The following is a 19,461-nucleotide window of genomic DNA, read 5'->3' as shown; positions in this document are numbered from 1 at the left end:
CTGACAGCAATGCAGCAAAATCTGACGTGTCTCTCAGTAACTCTTTTGTGTGGGGCAGGGCACAGCACGGAAAAGTTAACACGGTGAAAACAGCTGCCCTAAAGCTGAACCGGATGTTAATCAAACCTCCTAAAGAGCAGGAACGCTTATATCGAGGACCTTAATTCGCCCCCTAGGCCCTGTTTTTACCTTGATTTAGCAGTTCTCACTATAGCAATCTGTTGTCCTCATCCCACACAGGCGCCAAGCTTGGGATTCTGCTGCTCCTACAGGCTTGCCTTTGGTAGCCCCTCAAGGAGAAAAGCTCCCCAGGAAGGAGATAGAGCTTTATTTTTATCCCAGTTAAAGTCCCTATCCAATCCATTAATAGCTACAATAACCTTGGTCCAGGGCATTTCCTGGAGAATCTATAACCAGCTGGGGTTAATGAACTCTCCCTACCATTAATTCCTGGGAGAGGCCATTGGCCTGAATGGTTACTTAATTACTCTTCTGTGTACAGCTTCATAAAGCAATGAAATGCCTTCTTTCAGGAAGAAGGGAGATGGTAATGGGGGTCATCAGAGGCCATTAATTTTACAAATAGTTTGTTAGAAACTACAGTATGTTAAGAAGTCACTCTGGCCCACAAATCAACTCAATGCGGTCCTTATTAAGTTGAGATCCAAACCTTCCCAGGTTTCCATGATTCACACACATAAAGTTACAAGTGGTGCAGAATCTGGTCAAAATGTACATACTCAGGTATGCAGAAACATATTCTTTATATTCTGCAAATGATCTTATCTTCCCCTCTAGCTCTGATTCCTTAAGTTGGCAGAAAAGACTCAATGGGGCCAATTCAAGACACCATAGACTTTTCCCAGTTAAAAATCTTTCAGGTAATTTCTCAGTCTTAGGGAGATTCTCCCTCTCCAGAGCGCTCCTCTTTCCCAGGATATTGGCAGGTGCAGGGAAAAACTACATACCCTTAAGAAGGGTTGAAGGAGGAGCTTTGGGTCTTCATGGCTCCTCTTGCTGCTCCTGGGTCTGCTGGCCTTTCAGGCTGTATGCTGGCCCATGCTGCTTGTGCTATCCCTCCCCCCAACACACACACACACGCCCTAGAATGTAAACCCCATGAGGGCAGGTGTCTTGGCTGTTTTGTTTACTCTGTCTCCCTAATGCTTAGAACAGTGCCTGGCATACATAGGAGCTCCTTCAATGTTTCAGTGTTTGTCCAATGAATGAGTAGTTAGCTGGCTACACGATGGGATTAGACTGCTGGCCTTAGGAATCAGACTTTCCATATTAGTCACACTTTGAAGCAAGGGAGCTCAATCTGCCAGAGAAATAAAAGACAGGGGCTACCCCTTCATACTGCCCAGAAATCAGATCCATTAAACTACTGCTGCCAAAGGGAAGACGTGACCATGAAACACACACAACCATCTAGGGTCTGAAGTCTCCACAGATGATGAGAAACCATTGCCACCCACCCCACTGTGACATGCTGCCCCCCATGTCAATAGCAGAGTCATGACACCTCAGAAGGTTCTGAGATTCTATTGGACAGTTCCACTGGGGAAAGATTAGACTCTTCAGAAGCTAATTGCCTAGAGCAGAATCAGGAAGACTATACACATCAGAAGAGAGGTGGAGTTTATGGAAGTAATGGATTTAAAGAGGAAACCAAAGGGGCAGAGCAAGACAAATTTACTTCTGCTTGGTTTTTCTGAGCCCTGTTTAATACTAAGATCTTAATATCTGGAGATTCTTATAAGAGGCCAGGCTAGAGAGCAGAGAGATTACTTTTCAGAGAAGTTATACAGCTACACCCACACCCATGCCCATGGGCCCTTTAGGAAAGCTAGTGGCCCTAGAGTAGAAAGGGACTTGAGAACAACTGATAACCTCTATTGATTCTTATTGCTGTGTATAAATTCCAAAGGGTTTTGTGTTGGTGAACTATCTCTGAATATACCTGATAGTAGGATATATACTGAAATTTCCAGCATTATCCCTGTATCCTCACTGTATCCTTACTGAGGCATAATCAGAACATGAGCAGAAAACCAAAAGGCTGAATTTTGTCATGGCCAAAATATGAAGTTGGAGGGAAGAAACCAGTTAATTTTGTTTCTATATTTGGGGGCTCTTGGCTAGTTACTCTACTTCACAAATAGACCCATTTCCCCAACTTATTAGGTACATCTCTGCTGATATTTTAGGGAATCTACAATGGAAGAACACAAGGAAGATCAACTAGATCATGAGTAAGTAATCATGATTTATGCAAAGCCACATCCAAGGACCAAGGTATGAAGCAGGTCTGCTGTTGATGTCTTCCTTCATCTTCTAGTCTCCCTCTCTCTCTCCATCTACTATTTATCCCTCCCCCATTGCACTCCACCTCAAGCCCTTCATGCCCTCCTGAAGTGACAGCTATTATAAAGTCTTCTTTTCCAAAATCATCCCTCATCCTTACTCAAAAGTCTACCTCACTAACTTATTTATGGTTAATCATTTGAAAAGCAAACTAATTAACTGATACAAGAAAAAGAAAAGTTTATTGAGAGCTTCCATGTGCCAGGTACCCTTTCTAGATTACTCTAGTGTTACCCTTATTTTATTCAAATTTACTTCAAAAAGATTTTTGCATTCTTGAAAGTGAATGCCTGGATCATATCTGTGTGCTCAATGAAGTGACTCTCATGATAGATACTCAAGCTTTGTAGCAGGCACTGTAAGAGAAGTTTTGAGATGGGAGGAGGAAGGGAAAGACTGAAGCCCTACCTGCTGGTGGAAATCTCTTGTGGCTCTGCATAAAGCTGGGCTCAATCTTAAGGAATGTGCCAGCTACCTGGATAAAAGTACTCAATAAAAGTGTATTGCATGAGCAGATTTTGTGAACAATTTGTCTGAGAAACCAATGCAGGAGACTATTTAAGGAAGCAAGACTTCTGGAACCAGAGTGGAGGTGCACTAGTATATTGAGCCCTTTGGCTGAGAAAGCCTGAGAAAAACCTCTCTTGCTGACCAAGTTGAGAATTATTGAAACAAATTGTAGAGCATGATTAAGAAATATAATTTCCTAAGAATGAAAAAGGAAAGATGTGCTTACAGAAACAGCCAGGTTAATGAATTACATGCCTTCTAGATATCCCCTTTAGTCCAAAGATTACTGATCTTAAGATAACTGGCCCTTGTTCAATTTGGGGACTGAGTCTACAGGTCAGAGAAAGTGGAAATCTTAAGACTGGCCCAGTCAAAGAGGAACATTAACAGTTTGAATACGGACCTTGAAAGGGATATGCAGAGAATTGATGAAGCAAATCAGGACCTTCTTCTCAAAATCCACAAGAAAGAAGATGAGATTCAGAGGTGAGTGTTGGGGTTCCATGAGGGAAGTTCTCCATCCAGAGGATGGGGTGGAAGAAAAGAGACAACACTAAATTTTCCTGTTTGTTCTAGAGACCTAAATCTTGTACAGAAAAGTTTCTTCTTCATTCTTTGGCACTTCTCTGTGGCTCAAACCCTGAAATACAGCAAGTTTTAAAGAGATTCCTTAAAAAATTGGGTGATATTTACCTGAGTTGAAAGAACATTGGGGTGTTTGACTTGGGAATCAGAGGAATCTTACTTTTCCTGCCTTGAAAGTGATTCTGAGTCTAAGGATCCAGGAAAGAATGGTTTCCAACTTGAGATTCGTCTTTATTGTCACTGAGGTACCCCTGAAACTGATATTTGTGTTGTATCAGTTCTGCCAGATCCTCACAGTGTGTGCTTGCATCATCTAGGCTGGAAAATGAGATCACTCAGACCAGAGACCTGGCAGAGGATGAGGAGTGGGAGAAGGAGAACTGCACCACCATGGAAAGGGAAAGAGCCTTGCAGGAGCTAGAAGAAGAAACAGCCAGACTGGTAAGCAAGAAGCTGGGAAGAGCTATATGATAGGTTTTCTTCATCATCCTGTCTCTCATCAACTATCAGATAAGCTAGTCTCTCCTTTTTACATACAACTCAAAAGTCATGGCAGGATGTGTCCATGCATGGAAAGGGATGTGTGGAGGGGGGTAGGGTTTCTTTGGTAATACTTAGTATTGGGAAGCCCTGCGTGTGGGCATCTCTATCCCTGGTAAATTGGTGTGTATGTATTGAGATCAAACCACAGGTTCCTTACCTGACCTTATGCAATAAGGTAGAGTTCCTGCAGGAAATCATCACTGGAGTGAAATGGAGAACAATCAACTAAATAAAGACAGATGATGGTATGCAGATGCACACTTACACTCTGCTTCTTTCTCTCAACAGGAAAGGAAGAACGAGACTCTGGTCCACAGTATAGCAGAACTTGAAAGAAAGGTGGGATGGGGCTCTTGTGTTCCCCAGTGTTCCCACAGCATCCCCAGGCACCAAAGAGGCAAGGGAGCAAAAGTGATCATAGGGGATCCCACATGTCAGAGAGGCCTGTGCTGGGGTGGATACTACTCTCCTGAGGCTGAGCTTCATGACCTAAATAAATGCCATGGATCTTCCCTGCAAGTATCAGATGGAGGGAGTGAGTGGGTTATTCAGGGTATTCAGTGATCCCATAGGTTCCTTCATTCTATTACAAAAGAAGGTATTCCAGTAGACACTCTGTTAAAGTGATTGGCTGGCAACTTTGTAGTGAGAGTTAATTTTACTTTCAACAAAGACTTAAAAATACTTAATTCCTAGGGATTCCCTCTTCCTTGTCTAGGCATTCCCTCTACCTCAACTCCTGCTCAGAATACAGTGGGCTTCCTATGATACCCTACTTTCTGACCCATACCTGAATAACCCAGCATGGATTAGGGGTTCAGAAAAGTACCCCTGCCTTGAGCAGGCTCTAGCTTTGGTGGCCAAGACTAGTTAGAAGAAGTTAGAGGTAGAATAAAGATGTTTCCAAGAGCACCAAGTATCCACCAAAGGACCACCTCCTGGCAGCTTTTATCAAGACCAAATTACCAGGCCACACACACACCAGAGAATGTCTTTGTTTTCTTTATTTTTTTTTATTTGATGTATTTTTTATTTGCAATGTATTTTTTTATTTTAAACTGTAGCTTACAAGGAAATCTCAAAAGGCAACTAAGTGTGAACAAGGCAATCTAAAGGGAACCCCAGAAGAGTCAAAGGTAAATGGAAAAGCAATCTTGAATGGGTTTGGACTATATGAACAGGAAACAAGCTTTCAAGTGGAAACAACTGTCAAAGTTGGGATAAATTCTTTGTAGTTTTACCCATGTCAGGCATAAGCCTGGGCCACTGAGTGCTGACATTTCCTCTGCTTTTAGTAAGGAATCTTACTCTGAAGCCATATATTTTGTTCTTTCTTCCACGAGGAAGAGCAGAACACAAATGCATATATAACACTGGAGGCAGTTGAAGTCCCTAATTTAAATCCTGTCCCCAGTACTTAGTGTGGTATATGAAGGGCAATTTAATCAGTCCCTCCCAGCCTCCGTTTGAAAATTGAGTGAAATTGCGTATATAAAGTATTCTTTCCATTTTTTGGAGAGCTAAAACCTGAAGTCACATAATTTTAAAGTGACTATTTAAGAGTCTGGCTAAGGCATATGTATGAATTCACAGAGGCAGAGCTAGGATCTATAAATCTACTGCATACTAGGCAACTTACACATCCTGTCATGGAATCCAATCAAGAAAAGAAATCATTAAATTGGTCATTCAAGTATCTAGTGAGTTCTGCATGCTAAGTGCATCAGACAGTGCTTAGCATTTCTCTAATTGTGTTCCAGAGCTAAGAACCTGGACACAACCACAACACATCCGATCAAAGATGCAAGAAGAATTAGAGACTTACTTTTTTTATTTAGAGAACAGGTAAAATTCTAACTTGATACTTTCTGTAGAATTACATCTTTATCCTTGCCTTATCTAATTTTTATTTAGCTTATTAAGCCCACACTTAAGCCCAGACTGTGTATATGAAGCCTATGAAGATATGGACACACTGAAAATAGAAATATAAAATGAAAGAATAGAGAATCACTCCCCTATCTTCTCTTGGTCAAATTAGTGTTGATTGCCACAAAAAAAAAAGAAGAAGAAGAAGAAGTTGTTTAAAGCCACCAAGTAAGCTTGCTTAGTCACGCACATCCAGGAAATTTACCTGGAAAGAAAGAAATCTGGATCCTGTGTGTACATCAGGAAGAAAGTGAAGTTAAGACTAGAAAGGATTATGAAGCCCCATGACTATCCTTACCATATAACTGCAGCAGTCAGAGATTGATTTTCTTCCTTCTCCTGCCCAAAACAAGTTTTCCTGACAGTAAGGCCACCAGAATCTAGTGGGGACACTTTAATGCTGGCTATATTAGATGAGCTGAGCTGACAGACTATAAATAGAGAGTTCCAGGTGTTGTCAGAATAATGGCCATTATTTTCCTAGCAGCAACCAGCCCAGCCCTAAAGAGTTCTGGAGTATTATTAACCCTCTGAATCACTCCCTTTTGCCCACCTGTTTTGTAGAATTCTTAGGTGATATCTCTAATTATATGAAATATACAGCATCTCCTTTGCTTCTGTTCCTCTTGCATGCTGGTGATTAGTTCAGTAGTTTAATGGGATGCCTGCTTCAACTCCTTGTGACTCAGGCCACTGTCTTGAAAATACAGCCTTTAGCACATTTTTGTTCCTGGCCCTGGATGTAACTGACTGGAGGGGAAAGGAACTGTTAGAGGCGTCCAGATGTAAAATAATGATCCCTAGATGAAAGTGGGAACAACAGAGCTGAAAGCGAAGGAAGGGAAAATACAGTTATATCTGCTCTTCCTACAGAATATAACCCAAATGCATCCATTCTTCCCTATCTACTACTACTAATAGTACTACCCTCTTGCAAGCCACCATAACCCTCACCTGGATGCTGAAGTAGCCTCCTAACAAGTCTTCCTGCTTCAACTCTTACTCCTAAACAATCTCACTTCCCACATATTGAAAAGTCTCTTCTTTAAAAACACAGGTCAGATTGTGTCTTTACCACTTGAAGCTCTCTCCTGGCTTTTCACTACAATTAGAATAAAGAACCAAATTTTGGGGACTTCCCTGGTAGTGCACTGGTTAAGAATCGCCTGCCAATGCAGGGGACACGGTATCGAGCCCTGGTCCGGGAAGATCCCACATGCCACGGAGCAGCTAAGCCCGTGCGCCGCAATTACCGAGCCTGTGCTCTAGAGCCTGCAAGCCACAGCTACTGAAGCCCACGTGCCTAGAGCCCGTGCTCCACAGCAAGAGAAGCCACTGCAATGAGAAGCCCGTGCACCACAACAAAGAATAGACCCCGCTCGCCACAACTAGAGAAAGCCCACGCGCAGCAACAAAAACCCAACGCGGCCATAAATAAATAAATAAATGAACCAAATTTTTTTAGAAGTTATAATGCCCCACATATGTAATCTCATCAGTGGCTACCTTTCCCCACCTTACCAGTATCCCCTGTGCTTCAGCCACATAACTTCTTCATACATACCAAAGTTCACAGTCTTGGCCCTTGTTGTAACCTCTGCATGGGACATATTTCCTCCAGATCTCCATTTGACTAATATTTATCTTTCAGATTTCAGCTCAAGTATCATCAGAGAGGCCTTCACCGACCATCTATATTAGCTCTTATGCCATCACTCACTCTCACTCTCAGCACATTACTCTGCTTTTATTTCCTTCACAGCACTTACCATTATCATGTTGACTCATTTGTTATGTCCCCCTACTAGAATGTCAGCTCTGTGAGGCAGAAAGCCTATCAATTCTGTTCACCATTGTATCCTCAGTACTCCCCCTGCCCTTTCCCTGTCACTCCAGTATAGTGGCCAATATAGAATAGGCTTTCATCAAATATTTGAGGAAGGAAGAGAGGAAAGAATAAATACAGGGAGAAAGAAAGGAGTGAGCCATGAATATATAAAAGCAAAAGTGACACTGAATTTTTCAAGGGTGATGTTTTTCTAAGAGAAATAGCTGAGGAAGAAGGAAGCTAAGAATTGAAGTTTAAGGGCAAAGGAAGCACTGATGAATACTCAAGTGGTCAAGAGTGCAGGCTCACCAGGCAGCTGCAAAGGACAGTTTGACTGCCCTCCGTCAAAAAGATATCTGAAATGGTGCCCAATGCACTTCAACCACCTGTGAGATAACCTTTGCTATAGCATTTCAGAATGGAATCCTGTTTTGGCCTTGCTGAGTTACCAGCCTCCTTCCCTGTCTATAGGTTAAGTTACAACAGCTGGAAGCCTCCTGTGCAGACCAAGAGAAGGAGCTGGCCAAGGTAACCACAGTAACTTCAATGTTACTCCTCCCAAAGGAAGGGATACTCGATTCTTGGTCAGACGATCTGATGCATTCCTCAAATGATTGAGTTATAATAAGGTTCTAGATCCCAAACCATTATGGGATCAGGAGGGTATGAAGGAAAGGAAGATGACTATAGTCTCCTAATTTACCTTCTATTTAATATTTTTTATGGAATACATTTCATAATCTATATCTTCCACAAATTAGCATCTATTCTTCTCCCAACTGTGCCCAAATAATCCCCATGGGACTATAAAACACAGCTTGTTTACCCGCAAAAACATTAGTTTATATGTACAAAAAAAAATATTTAGAACAATTAGAAAACCACATTTAGGGTCTGGTACACAGGAGGAAACAAGTGTACTATTGTTCTTATAGCAATTCACTGAGAAAATTTAAGACTAATAAATTTTAGTCTCCCCAGGTAATAGAAGACTATGCACTTGTGGCCCAGCTCTGTGAAGATCAGGCCCTCTGCATAAAGGTACAGCCTCTCAGTAAAGGGACAGCAAAGGGTTTGTTCAGGTATAGGGTGAAATGGAACCAGGTTTTTCAGAGCATACTGTCTGGAACAATTTTAACTCTTCAAAGTGTCATTCCAGAGGGATTTTAGGGTCTCTGACACTCCACCACCAATATCATTCTGTTACTTCCCTGGTCTCCCAGCCTCTGTGCCCTTAACTTAATAATGAACACTTTTCCTGTTTATAATCCCAATTACCCCCAGGGACCTGTCCAATGGTGAAATATAGTGAGAGATCAGTAGTGGTGGGGTGGAAGCTAGGAAGGAGAAAAAGTGGCAGTGGGAATACCAAACATTTATGTTACAGTGTAATAATGCATGTTTATTATGATTAGGAAAAGCACAGGGCTTTAATTAGTAACCGTGCTTTCTTTTATTTCTCTTTGAAGAAGTACCAGGAAACTTTGAAGAAAATAGAAGAAGAACTAGAGACTCGGTTCCTAGAGAGAGAAGTGTAAGCTTTGGCAAACAAAGGAACATCCTGGTTTTAGTGGTAACTCCATCTCAGCCTGGGTCAGAGCAAACATCTCTTTAATTCCAGTTTGGAATTGTGAGGCCCCCAACACCACATATCTTTCCCCTCTGTAGTGATCAGGTCGACCCCCACTGAACCACACCAACTTTAAAACGCAGGTCCTTCTCCCATCCTTCAAAGACTGTAGAAATACATCTCCCTTCATAGCTTTATCATGTTACCAATTATTTGCGTTTATATTAAGGGTAGGAACAGGTGCTTTAAAAAGGGTTAGTGGTCAGGCACCTTGATAAGTAGAACATTCATATTAAACATAAATAAAAGCTTCCTTCCCCCCAAAAATACCCCTTGAGTTTGTCAAAAGAGTTTAAATGATGAGAAACTAAACCAAAAACCTCACTTCCATTTCTTGACCCTCTTTAGATGTTAAATCTTAATTCAGTCAAGAAGTATCTCTATATATTAAATATTTTGGAATCTTGGGGTGAAGAGAAAGAGACCCAAACTGCATAAAGCCTCTAAATAGGCAGGTACACACCGTGGCCTTGTGTCCAAGACACCAGGACTTGGAGGTCCTTGCCCCTAAAGGATACCTTCAAGTCTCCCAAAATCCTTCCTGAGTACTAGGTATGGCTTGACTGCTAAGCTAAGTTTCTAGAACAAGGCTATTCAACAGATATTTCTATACTATCTATTAAGTATCCACTTAGCCACTTACTGAGTACTTGAAGAACAGGTAGTATGACTGAGGAACTTATTTTTTATTTTAATTAATTTAAATTTAATAGCTACAAGTAGCAACTGGCTACAATAGAATTAGAATATAAAACTGTTTTTTTTTTTTTTAATTTTATTTATTTATTTATTTATTTATTTATTATGGCTGTGTTGGGTCTTCATTTCTGTGCGAGGGCTTTCTCTAGTTGCGGCAAGTGGGGGCCACTCTTCATCGCGGTGCGCGGGCCTCTCACTGCCGCGGCCTCTCCTGTCGCGGAGCACAGGCTCCAGACGCGCAGGCTCCGTAATTGTGGCTCATGGGCTTAGTTGCTCCGCAGCATGTGGGATCTTCCTAGACCAGGGCTCGAACCCATGTCCCCTGCATTGGCAGGCAGACTCTCAACCACTGCGCCACCAGGGAAGCCCTATAAAACTGTTTTTAAACAACCATCATATAGTATGAATCTTTGAGTGCACTTTATCCAATCCCTATCTTGGTTCTTTTCCCCCTAGGTCAAAAGTCATAAGCATGAACTCAGCATGCAAAGAGCGTAACGGCCAAAATAACAAGGTAAGCACCTACTCCATCTTCAGCTTCTTCAGTGTCATTGCCTTTCAAAGGAGTTTCCAAAATCACTATAAGCCACCAAACATCTAGCAATCTTCCCATGTGAATTTTCCAAGAACAGTACCAGATATAATTCCAAGGCATTTCAACCCTAAACAAACAAAGAGGATGCTAAGGAACAACTGTCTTCCCTCTTACAGCTGTGCAAGTGATGTGTTTCTCAAAGAAACCAGCCCAAGACCAAAGAGAGTTTAGAATAGAAGCGAGAAGGAACATTAACTGAGGGTGCACTCTGTGGAGAGAAGGCCAATACATGACACATACACCACTCCTCTATCTCCCGTAATCACAGCACTCTTTCCTGATGATCCCAGCATGCTCCAGAATCTTTTACTGCACAGAACACCAAGGGCATCTATCACCATCTAATCAGAGTTGGCCTATGAGTTAAAACATAGGAAGCAGTTGCTTCTTTATGATACAGCTTCAGTGTCTATTCATCTTTAACATCATGTGTCACCAGCACATATGCAAAGGTCTGAAGGAAACAGATGTGGATGTAGAGCACCAGGCCTCTTGGCCTGCTTGGTGTCTTGTGGAAGCAAGTACATAGATAAAGTTTATTGGACTTTAATTGTAATTTATATTTCCTTTAGAGCCAAGGTTGACATTCAGCAGAAATTTTATGTTGTTGAGATATATGGTCTTTATAATCTCAGAAAAGAGAAGTCATCTCTTCCTTAAAAGCAAATATCAACATTTGACTATTACCCTTGAGGTCCTCCAGATGTCTGAATATATGTTAGACCATGTCCACAGTGACTATAGTTCCCACTGTCCTGAACAGGTTATTCTGGTCCCAAGCTTATGTATTCCACTCAGCAAGCAAAACTCCTGAAATTAACTGAAGTCCACCTCTCTAGAACCAAGCTTGGCATGCTACCTGATGTGTCCCACCATCTATTCCCGGTGCCTTATTAAAGTATTCCTTCTGACCACCTATCAGAGAAACAACAGGACTGTCTTCATCAAGATTATCAGAGTCCATGTGATGGTTCAACGACCTATGATGTTTGAGCAATCTCTTTAGAGAGGCTGCCTGAGCAGCTGACCAGCTAGCATGCCACTTAATCTCACTCAAGCTATAGAATCAAATTTGTAACCCAGAAAGCTGCTTTCTAATTCCAATTCTGCAAGCCTCATTTCCACAGTTTTAAAGTGTGATCATAATCCCTCTTCCTTTTTATCTCACAAGGAAGTTAAAAGGAAAATGAAGTAACTGAGAAAATATTTTGGAAGAGGGATGTTACAGAAATCCAGGATATATTCTCATCTTTACACTTTTATAGCTTTCAAAATTTATCTCTTGGAATATGTTTGTGTGGTTTTTATAGCCTGTAAACTTCTCTAAGGGTCACTGGCTAAGTAGAAGGTAAGGGTATAGTTGAGAGAGCCCAGAATGTGAACTGAGAGGACCTGGGTTCCAGGCCTGGTCCTGCCACTTACAAGCTGTATGACCCTACCCTTCTAAGTCTTCATTTATTCCTATCAATATATAAAAAGGTAATGCAGTTTTATATACATATATATATATATATATATATATATATATATATACACACACACATACATATATATACACACACACACATATATATACACACACACATATGTATGTACATATATTTGGCTTTGAAAATTTCATCTGCTTATGTATATGAAAAAATTTGTAAAATTTTACTTAAAATAACATTTAATTAATGGCTCAGTACTACTTGGCAGTGATAACAGCCTCCAGAAATTGTTTATTTATCACTGTCCTTTCTTCTTCTCCCAGGATAACTCTCTCCAAAAGAAGAAAACAGTGTTCTGTAAAACGTAAGTAAATCCCTTTGAGTAAACTTCCCAGAAAACTGGGAGTTCTACTTAGCCATACTAGCAGATAGCAAAGTCTAGACAAGGAGAACATTGTATACACACACACACGCACACACACAGTCAAGTCAACAAATTTGTTTTATCAATGACTACATTTCTCAGTTCACTGTTATGACTTCCTTGTCCAAAGGCGATGACTAATCTCAGCTTTCCAGTATTAGAAGCCAGTGGCCTAGCAGTAATCAGAAACAGGAATCCTATCACCTAGAAGAGATGTGACAAGTCTCATACTTACCCCCTTTTCCCTTCAACACTTTCAACTAGTTTGATGTGTCTGGTTTCCCAGTAACATCAGTTGATCAGAAATGGGGACTCCAACAAAAAAATTAAAAATTTAAAAATTAAAATTAAAAACAGAAAAACAAAAGAAATTTTAAAAAATAAAAAGAATAAACAAGGAGGGTTATAAAAAAGAAAGAAGGAACTTCTGCAATATACGATAACACTGAGGCACCTTGAGGACATTATGCTAAGTGAAATAAGCTAGTCACAGAAAGACAAATACTGCATGATTCCACTTATATGAGGTATCTAAAACAGTCAAGTTCATGAATCAAAGTGTGGAATGATGGCTGCCAGGGGGTGGGGGGAGGGGGACATGGGAAGTTACTAATCCATCGGCATAAAGCTTTGGTTAAACAAGATGACTAAGTTCTAGAGATCTGCTGTATAACATTGCACCTGTAGTCAACGATAATGTGTTGCACACTTAAAAATTTGTTAGGAAGGTAAATCTCATGTTAAGTGTCCTCACCACAGTAAAATAAATTTTTTTAAAAACTTAAAAAAAAAAAAAAAAGAAATGGGGAGGTCCTTCTGTGGTTCGTAAGCATGAAGATTGGGTTTTTACACTATTGTGTGAGATGTGCCTCCCTCAAACTTTATCACAATGTCAGCACATTACCCCCTAATGTGAAAAATAAAAATAGGGAGAGAATTTCTAAATGCAAGTATACCACTGCCTTACAGCAGATAAAAGAGAGAGAAAATGATTGGGAAAAGGAGACAGCACCTAACAGTATTCAGCACATAATAATTGCTCAAAAATCTTGTTAAACCAAATAAGAACTCAAGATTCAAACAAATGAGTGGATATTAGTCCTTAGGGAATCATTGTGACAGCAAAGTAAAATTGGTATTGAAGCCCCTGCATTTTTAAGAAAAGGTCAAATTATGTTCAGTATAGTATGTTTAAGAAGGCATAGAGAAACATACATTTAAAGTGGTATGAAATGTGATTTAGAAAAAGTCCAATCAAAATGGTTAACATAAAATTATTGGTGCTTAAAGGTCAGCTCCAACTGTCTGGAAAATTTGCTTAAGAGGGATACTCCTTCATACCAGATAAGTGAAGAATTATATATTTCAATATCCTTAAATACATGTTCCCAGAACAACTAGCAGAATTTTCCCTAGAACTCCTAGGCCACCTTCGCCTATAATTCAACACCAGTACCCAGCATGGAATTGCCCATGTTCCTGTGATAAGAACGATCTGCCATAGAGTTAGTAGCCTAAAGAAACATAAGCCCAGCAAGTCTAGCTCATCACATCAACCTACAAATGTCTTTCCTCTTGCTCTGATCCAGCATCCTTGGAGCACTGGTATACTGTGCGCTGATAAGAAATTAGAAAGCTAGGTTATTCCTAAGATTGTCCCTGGGCATGTCATCCCAGACCCTTCTCATGAATACTGTATCCAGCTTCAAGGAGAGTGGTGGGAAGAGGCTTTTAAAAGGCTTTTGATTCTAATTTTGAGCAAGATCCTGTATTAGAATGGATCCTGGCTCTTGTCACCAAGATTAACTCTACAGGAAAACTTAAGAAAACTGGAGGGGAAGGGGCTGTTTTTGACTGGTGAGTGGAGGTGGGCCATGAATTTGTCCTGAGGCAGAATGCAGCCCAGCACGACCAGATAAGGGTAATATAGCAAAGGAAACAGTGGAGGTTTGCTCATGGAAATCATATTAAAACCACAAGGGCACAATAATTTATCAGTTAAATAAGAAATCAAGACTACCATAAGGAAATTTACAGAAATTTATTAGGAAATATTAAAGGTAATATAAGTGAAAGAAGAGAAATACCATGATCATGGATAGGAAGCCTTAATATCATAAACATATCAATGGCCTCCAAATAATTAATATAATCAGTTCAATTCCAATCAAACTCCCCAAAAGATTTTTCATGGAATTGAATAAAATGATACTAAAATATATTGTATATGGGAGAGTAAATGGGTCAAAAATAACCTGGGCAATTTTAAAGAAGAGAAAGGAATGAGAAACATGCCCTTTGAGATATCAAGACTTACTGGGAAGCTACAGTAATTATGATAGTGTAGTATTACTACAGGAATAGGAAAATCAACCAATGGAAAAGAACATGTGCTCAGATACAGTGCTCATATAGAACCTTGATATATGACAGTGATTATATGTCAGAGGGGAAAGAAAGGATTGACAGCTCAGTAAATATGGTGGGGAAAAAATGGTTATCCAGATGAGAAAGAAATAAGATTGAATTACTACTATACAGTATAACAAAAAAGCAAACCCAGATGTGTTCAAGACTTAAATACCAATTAAAAAAAAAAAACCTACAAAACTCAGTATTAGTTATCTATTGCCACATAACAAATTACCCCAAAATTTAGTGGCTACAAACAACAAACATTTATCAACTCACACTTTCTGTGCATCGTAAATCTGTGAGCCACTTAGCTGGGTGGTTCTAGCTCATGGTCTGTTACGAGGTTGCCGTTAAGATGTTGGCTGAAATTACAGTCATTAGAAGGCTGGGCTGAGGCTAAAGGATCTATGTCCGAAGGAGCTTACTCACACAGCTGATTGCTGGCAGGAGGTCTCAGTTCTTCATCAGATGGACCTCTCCACCAGGCTACTTGTGTGTCCTTATAACCTGACAGCTGGCTTTCTCCTGAGAGTAAGGAGGAAGCCACAGTGCTTTTAGTACATAGTCTAGGAAATCACACACTGTCATTTCCATGACATGTTATTCTTTAGAAGCAATTCATTAAGTCTATTCCACACTCCAATGGAGAAGAATCTCTCTAAGGGAGGAATACCAAAGAATTTGTGGACATATTTTTAAACTACCATAAACTCAACACAAAATAGTATCTTTTAGGCCTTGGGGTAGGGAATGATTTTTCAAACAAGATACAAAAAGAAGTGATTCTAATTAAAGGAAATGTTGATAAATTAGACTTTATTAAAAATAACTTTAGGGACTTCCCTGGTGGCACAGTGGTTAAGAATCTGCCTGCCAATGCAGTGGACACGGGTTCGATCCCTGGTCCAGGAAGATACCACATGCCGCAGAGCAACTAAGCCTGTGCACCACAACTACTGAGCCTGCGCTCTAGAGCCTGCGAGCCACAACTACTGAAGCCCATGAGCCTAGAGCCTGTGCTCCTCAAAGAGAGAAGCCACCACAATGAGAAGCCCGTGCACCTCAACGAAGAGTAGCCCACACTCGCTGCAACTAGCAAAAGCCTGGGCACAGCAACGAAGACCCAGTGCAGCCAAAAATAAATAAATAAAATGCACATTAAAAAATAAATAAATTTTGTTCTTTAACACCTTAGAGCAAGTGAAAATTATAAAGTAGAGGGCAGATATTCAAAATACACACAATGGAAAAGGATTAATATCAAGAACATATAAAGAATTCCTACAAATTAATAAGAAAAGTCCAAACAACATAGTAGATAAGTGGGCAAGAGGAAACACAAAAGATGAATAAACCTATGAACAGATGTTCAGCACCATCGTTCATCAAGGAAATGCAAGCCAAGACCATAATGAGATATTACTTTATACCCATCTGATTGGCAAAAGTTTAAAAATCTGATAACATCAAATGCTGGAGAGGATGTGGATCCACAGAAACATAAACCCTGCTGGTGGAGTATAAGTTGGTGCAACTACTTTGGAAAACAATTTTCCAAAATAAAAATAAAAAACAACACAAGATAATTTCAGATAGTGATAAATGCTGAAAGAAAATTAAACATGGTGATGGGAGAGAGAGTAGCTGGCAGGCCAGCATATGGGAAGAGGCTACCTTTATAAGGGGTTGTTAAGAGTAGAGACATTTGAATATCAAGGAGTCAGACATGCATTTAGATTATGACTATTTTGTTCCAGGTTTTCTAACCTCTAGTTAACAGTTTTTTGGCTTTCTCTTTCCAGGATTTTTCAATATTTCTTTTTCACCACCCTGTTTTTCATCAGACTGCTGGGCTACTTGTTGTTCCACATAAGTTTTATAAATCCAGATCTCTTTGTCAATATACTGCCCAAGATACTGAGCAGGAACATCTTGTGGAAGCTAAGATGCTTTCTCTTTCCATCTCTCATGCTTGAGACAGAGGACATGTTACCCCACTGACCCCCAAGAAATATCCTGGAGCAAAAGAAGGCAAGTGGTATCTGAGTCCGTAGACTAAGAGATGGTGGAACTTGTGGAGGAAAGAGGTTTTCTTCAGTTATTTCCTTGAGGTTTGCCTACTTGATTACCATCCCTCCTCACATAGTCTTTCCAAGATTAACCTTGCCCAGTAAAGAGCTCTGTCAATGGATTTCTGTGGCTATATGGATAAGCTAAATAGTACCAATAGTAAACAAAGTAGACTATTTTTGGAATAATATCATAAATGCTGAGCAAAATTAGAGTTGATCAATTCTTCTAGTGAATCTTAAAAATCTAAGACACAGGATCCCTGCAAAGCAGAAGATTGTTCATTACTTACATTAGAATTCTTTGGTTGTAAGTTGCCTTAGTTTAAGCTAATTTATAAATTTATAGCACACAAAAAAGTATTGCCTCATGGAACTAAAAATCTGGGGCTTCAGGCATGGCTGGATCCAGAAGCCTCAACGTAATGTCATTGGAGTTTCATCTCTCTCTTCTCATCTCATTGGATGGGCATTTTCCTTTTAGTGGGAAGATGCTGCCAACAGCCTAAGACTCATACTACCAGATTAGCATCCTTAGCAGAATGAAAGAGTCTTTTCTAATAGCTCCAGCAGGAAATTTCAGATAAACTGACTTAGCTGTGGTCAACTGTCTACCCCGTCCCACAATCAATGTGGCCAAAGGGATGGGAATACTCTGATTAGTCAAGCATGAATCCATGAACCATACGTCCAAACTCTTGTAAGGGGCAGGAGAGGTAAGGGGACAAGAAAGAGATAAGGGAGTCAGCCCCATGTAAACTATATGGAATGTGTTTCCCAAAGGAAAGGGGGCACTCAATTCCCAGAGAAGGGGAAAGGGATACTGGACTGGCAAAAGCTGACGTTCACTTAATCACTAGTTTTAGCCTTACGTATAAATATCCGACCTCGGCAATTAAAACTCAAAGCTGTAGCTCACTTCATATGTCTTCTTACCAGTAAAAACTATAGCTTCTCAAGATCATAAATCAAGATAAACTACTGCAAAGAGCTCAATATAAATATGTAAAGAACCAGGTTTCTAGGGCTAAAGTAAGCAAAGATTCTAAAGTAAATAGCACATGACATATAAACTGCTTCACAAACTTGGGGTAACCTAAATATGGTCAAACCTCCTATTTTTCCAATTAATTGCTGAACCATCCATGTGCCTTATTAACAGGATATACTCAAACTACCTCTTGAACTTTCCCACCCTCCTAAATGATCAGGACCCTTAACAGCTCTGAAGTCCAAGAGCACAAAGGGGTCATTCTGGCTTCCACACTAGCAGGGAATTAACTTTAACTCTTTGGTTCACTGTCATTTCTTCTTGGGGCCACATGATGTCACTGTTGAAAACTGGTCCTACACAGGTTGATTAAATAATTAATTATCCAAATTGAGACATATCTGATAATAGGAAAGGACACTATTAATAATTATGTCAGCACAAGAGAAACTAGACAGGGCTGTTTCACCAAACCAGGATGTATTGCCATATATATATATATATAAAATCCAAGATCTTGTTGACATGGTGTATTTTGCTGAGGCTGCTACGTCTCATTCTTCAGTGTTAAGGGTGCCCATACTTAGAACCCTAGTGCCACAGCTGAAGCTGCACCTCTCCTTCCTTTCACATACCCAGATGTATGTTCCAAGGTCAGGTTCCTAGAGGATTAAGATTGACTCCAGTTTCTCCCACCATCACCCTTGCCTCCACAGGAAGCCCTGCAGTCTGGGAAGTCAGCCTACTCTCAGGAAACCCACCCTCTGGAGGTCAAGGGGTTGGTCTGAAGACTCAACCCTCAAAACACAAGGGCTCAATGATACCCTACAAGGGAGGCTCCGAGGTGCACACCTTCCCTTCCAGGCACTTCCCAGTGCCTGGGAACTTTTCTGAACTTCTGCCCCTTGAGAAGAGAAACATTCTACCACACACACTAAGATGTCTCAGCAGACCCAGAAACAGTTTGCCATGACACTCACCCAGCCCCTTTATAACAGACATAATGTTCATGATCATGAATTCCATTTATTAAGCACTTTTATCATGTGCCATACACTGTACTACATAGTTCATGTGCATTATTGTATTAAATACAACCTTCCAAGGTAGATACTCTACCCAGTTTACAAATAAGCCAGTTCTGAGAGCAAATAAAACAACCAAAGTTCTGAGTTGAAAGAACCAGAATCTGTGCCTGTGTCTGGCTCAAAACCTTGGCCTCTATAACCTCTAATGTTTCTAATATTAATAGCAGACATTGACCAGACAGCTGGCCAGGGAGAGGCTGAGGCATAGTCCAGAGTGGTGGGATATTTACCCACCTGTGAAGGGGGAAATCCCAGCCATGGCTACATTTATAGAATTAGGGAGACTCTCAGACAAATCACAGATTCATAGAATTGGCAAGGAATTTAGAAATTACTCATTCAGACCCAGGGAGGCCCT

The 19,461-nt window shown here is 40.4% G+C and overlaps 1 protein-coding gene and 1 non-coding gene across 3 annotated transcripts; both read left to right on the top strand.

The window, feature by feature from the left end:
* The first annotated feature begins 2,220 nt into the window (after positions 1-2,220).
* TMCO5A (transmembrane and coiled-coil domains 5A) lies at positions 2,221-16,956 on the top strand. Of its 2 annotated transcripts, XM_036844774.1 has the most exons (12): positions 2,221-2,255; positions 3,214-3,363; positions 3,780-3,903; positions 4,294-4,344; positions 5,070-5,141; positions 8,234-8,290; positions 8,744-8,803; positions 9,232-9,296; positions 10,548-10,605; positions 10,866-10,896; positions 12,468-12,480; positions 16,758-16,956. In XM_036844774.1, the coding sequence occupies exons 1-12, from the start codon at positions 2,221-2,223 to the stop codon at positions 16,954-16,956; spliced, it is 915 nt and encodes a 304-aa protein (XP_036700669.1). The 2 variants fall into 2 exon arrangements, with proteins under 2 accessions (XP_036700669.1, XP_036700670.1); XM_036844775.1 differs by lacking the exon at positions 10,866-10,896 and having other exon boundaries at positions 12,440-12,480.
* Positions 13,351-13,458, top strand: LOC118891572. Its single transcript, XR_005019127.1, has one exon. It is a non-coding gene; the product is annotated as a small nucleolar RNA U13 (small nucleolar RNA).
* Positions 16,957-19,461: the final 2,505 nt, after the last annotated feature.

Source organism: Balaenoptera musculus, chromosome 2 (assembly GCF_009873245.2).
Source record: "Balaenoptera musculus isolate JJ_BM4_2016_0621 chromosome 2, mBalMus1.pri.v3, whole genome shotgun sequence".
Classification (NCBI taxonomy): Eukaryota; Metazoa; Chordata; class Mammalia; order Artiodactyla; family Balaenopteridae; genus Balaenoptera; species Balaenoptera musculus.
This window is presented reverse-complemented; position numbering and strand designations above follow the sequence as displayed.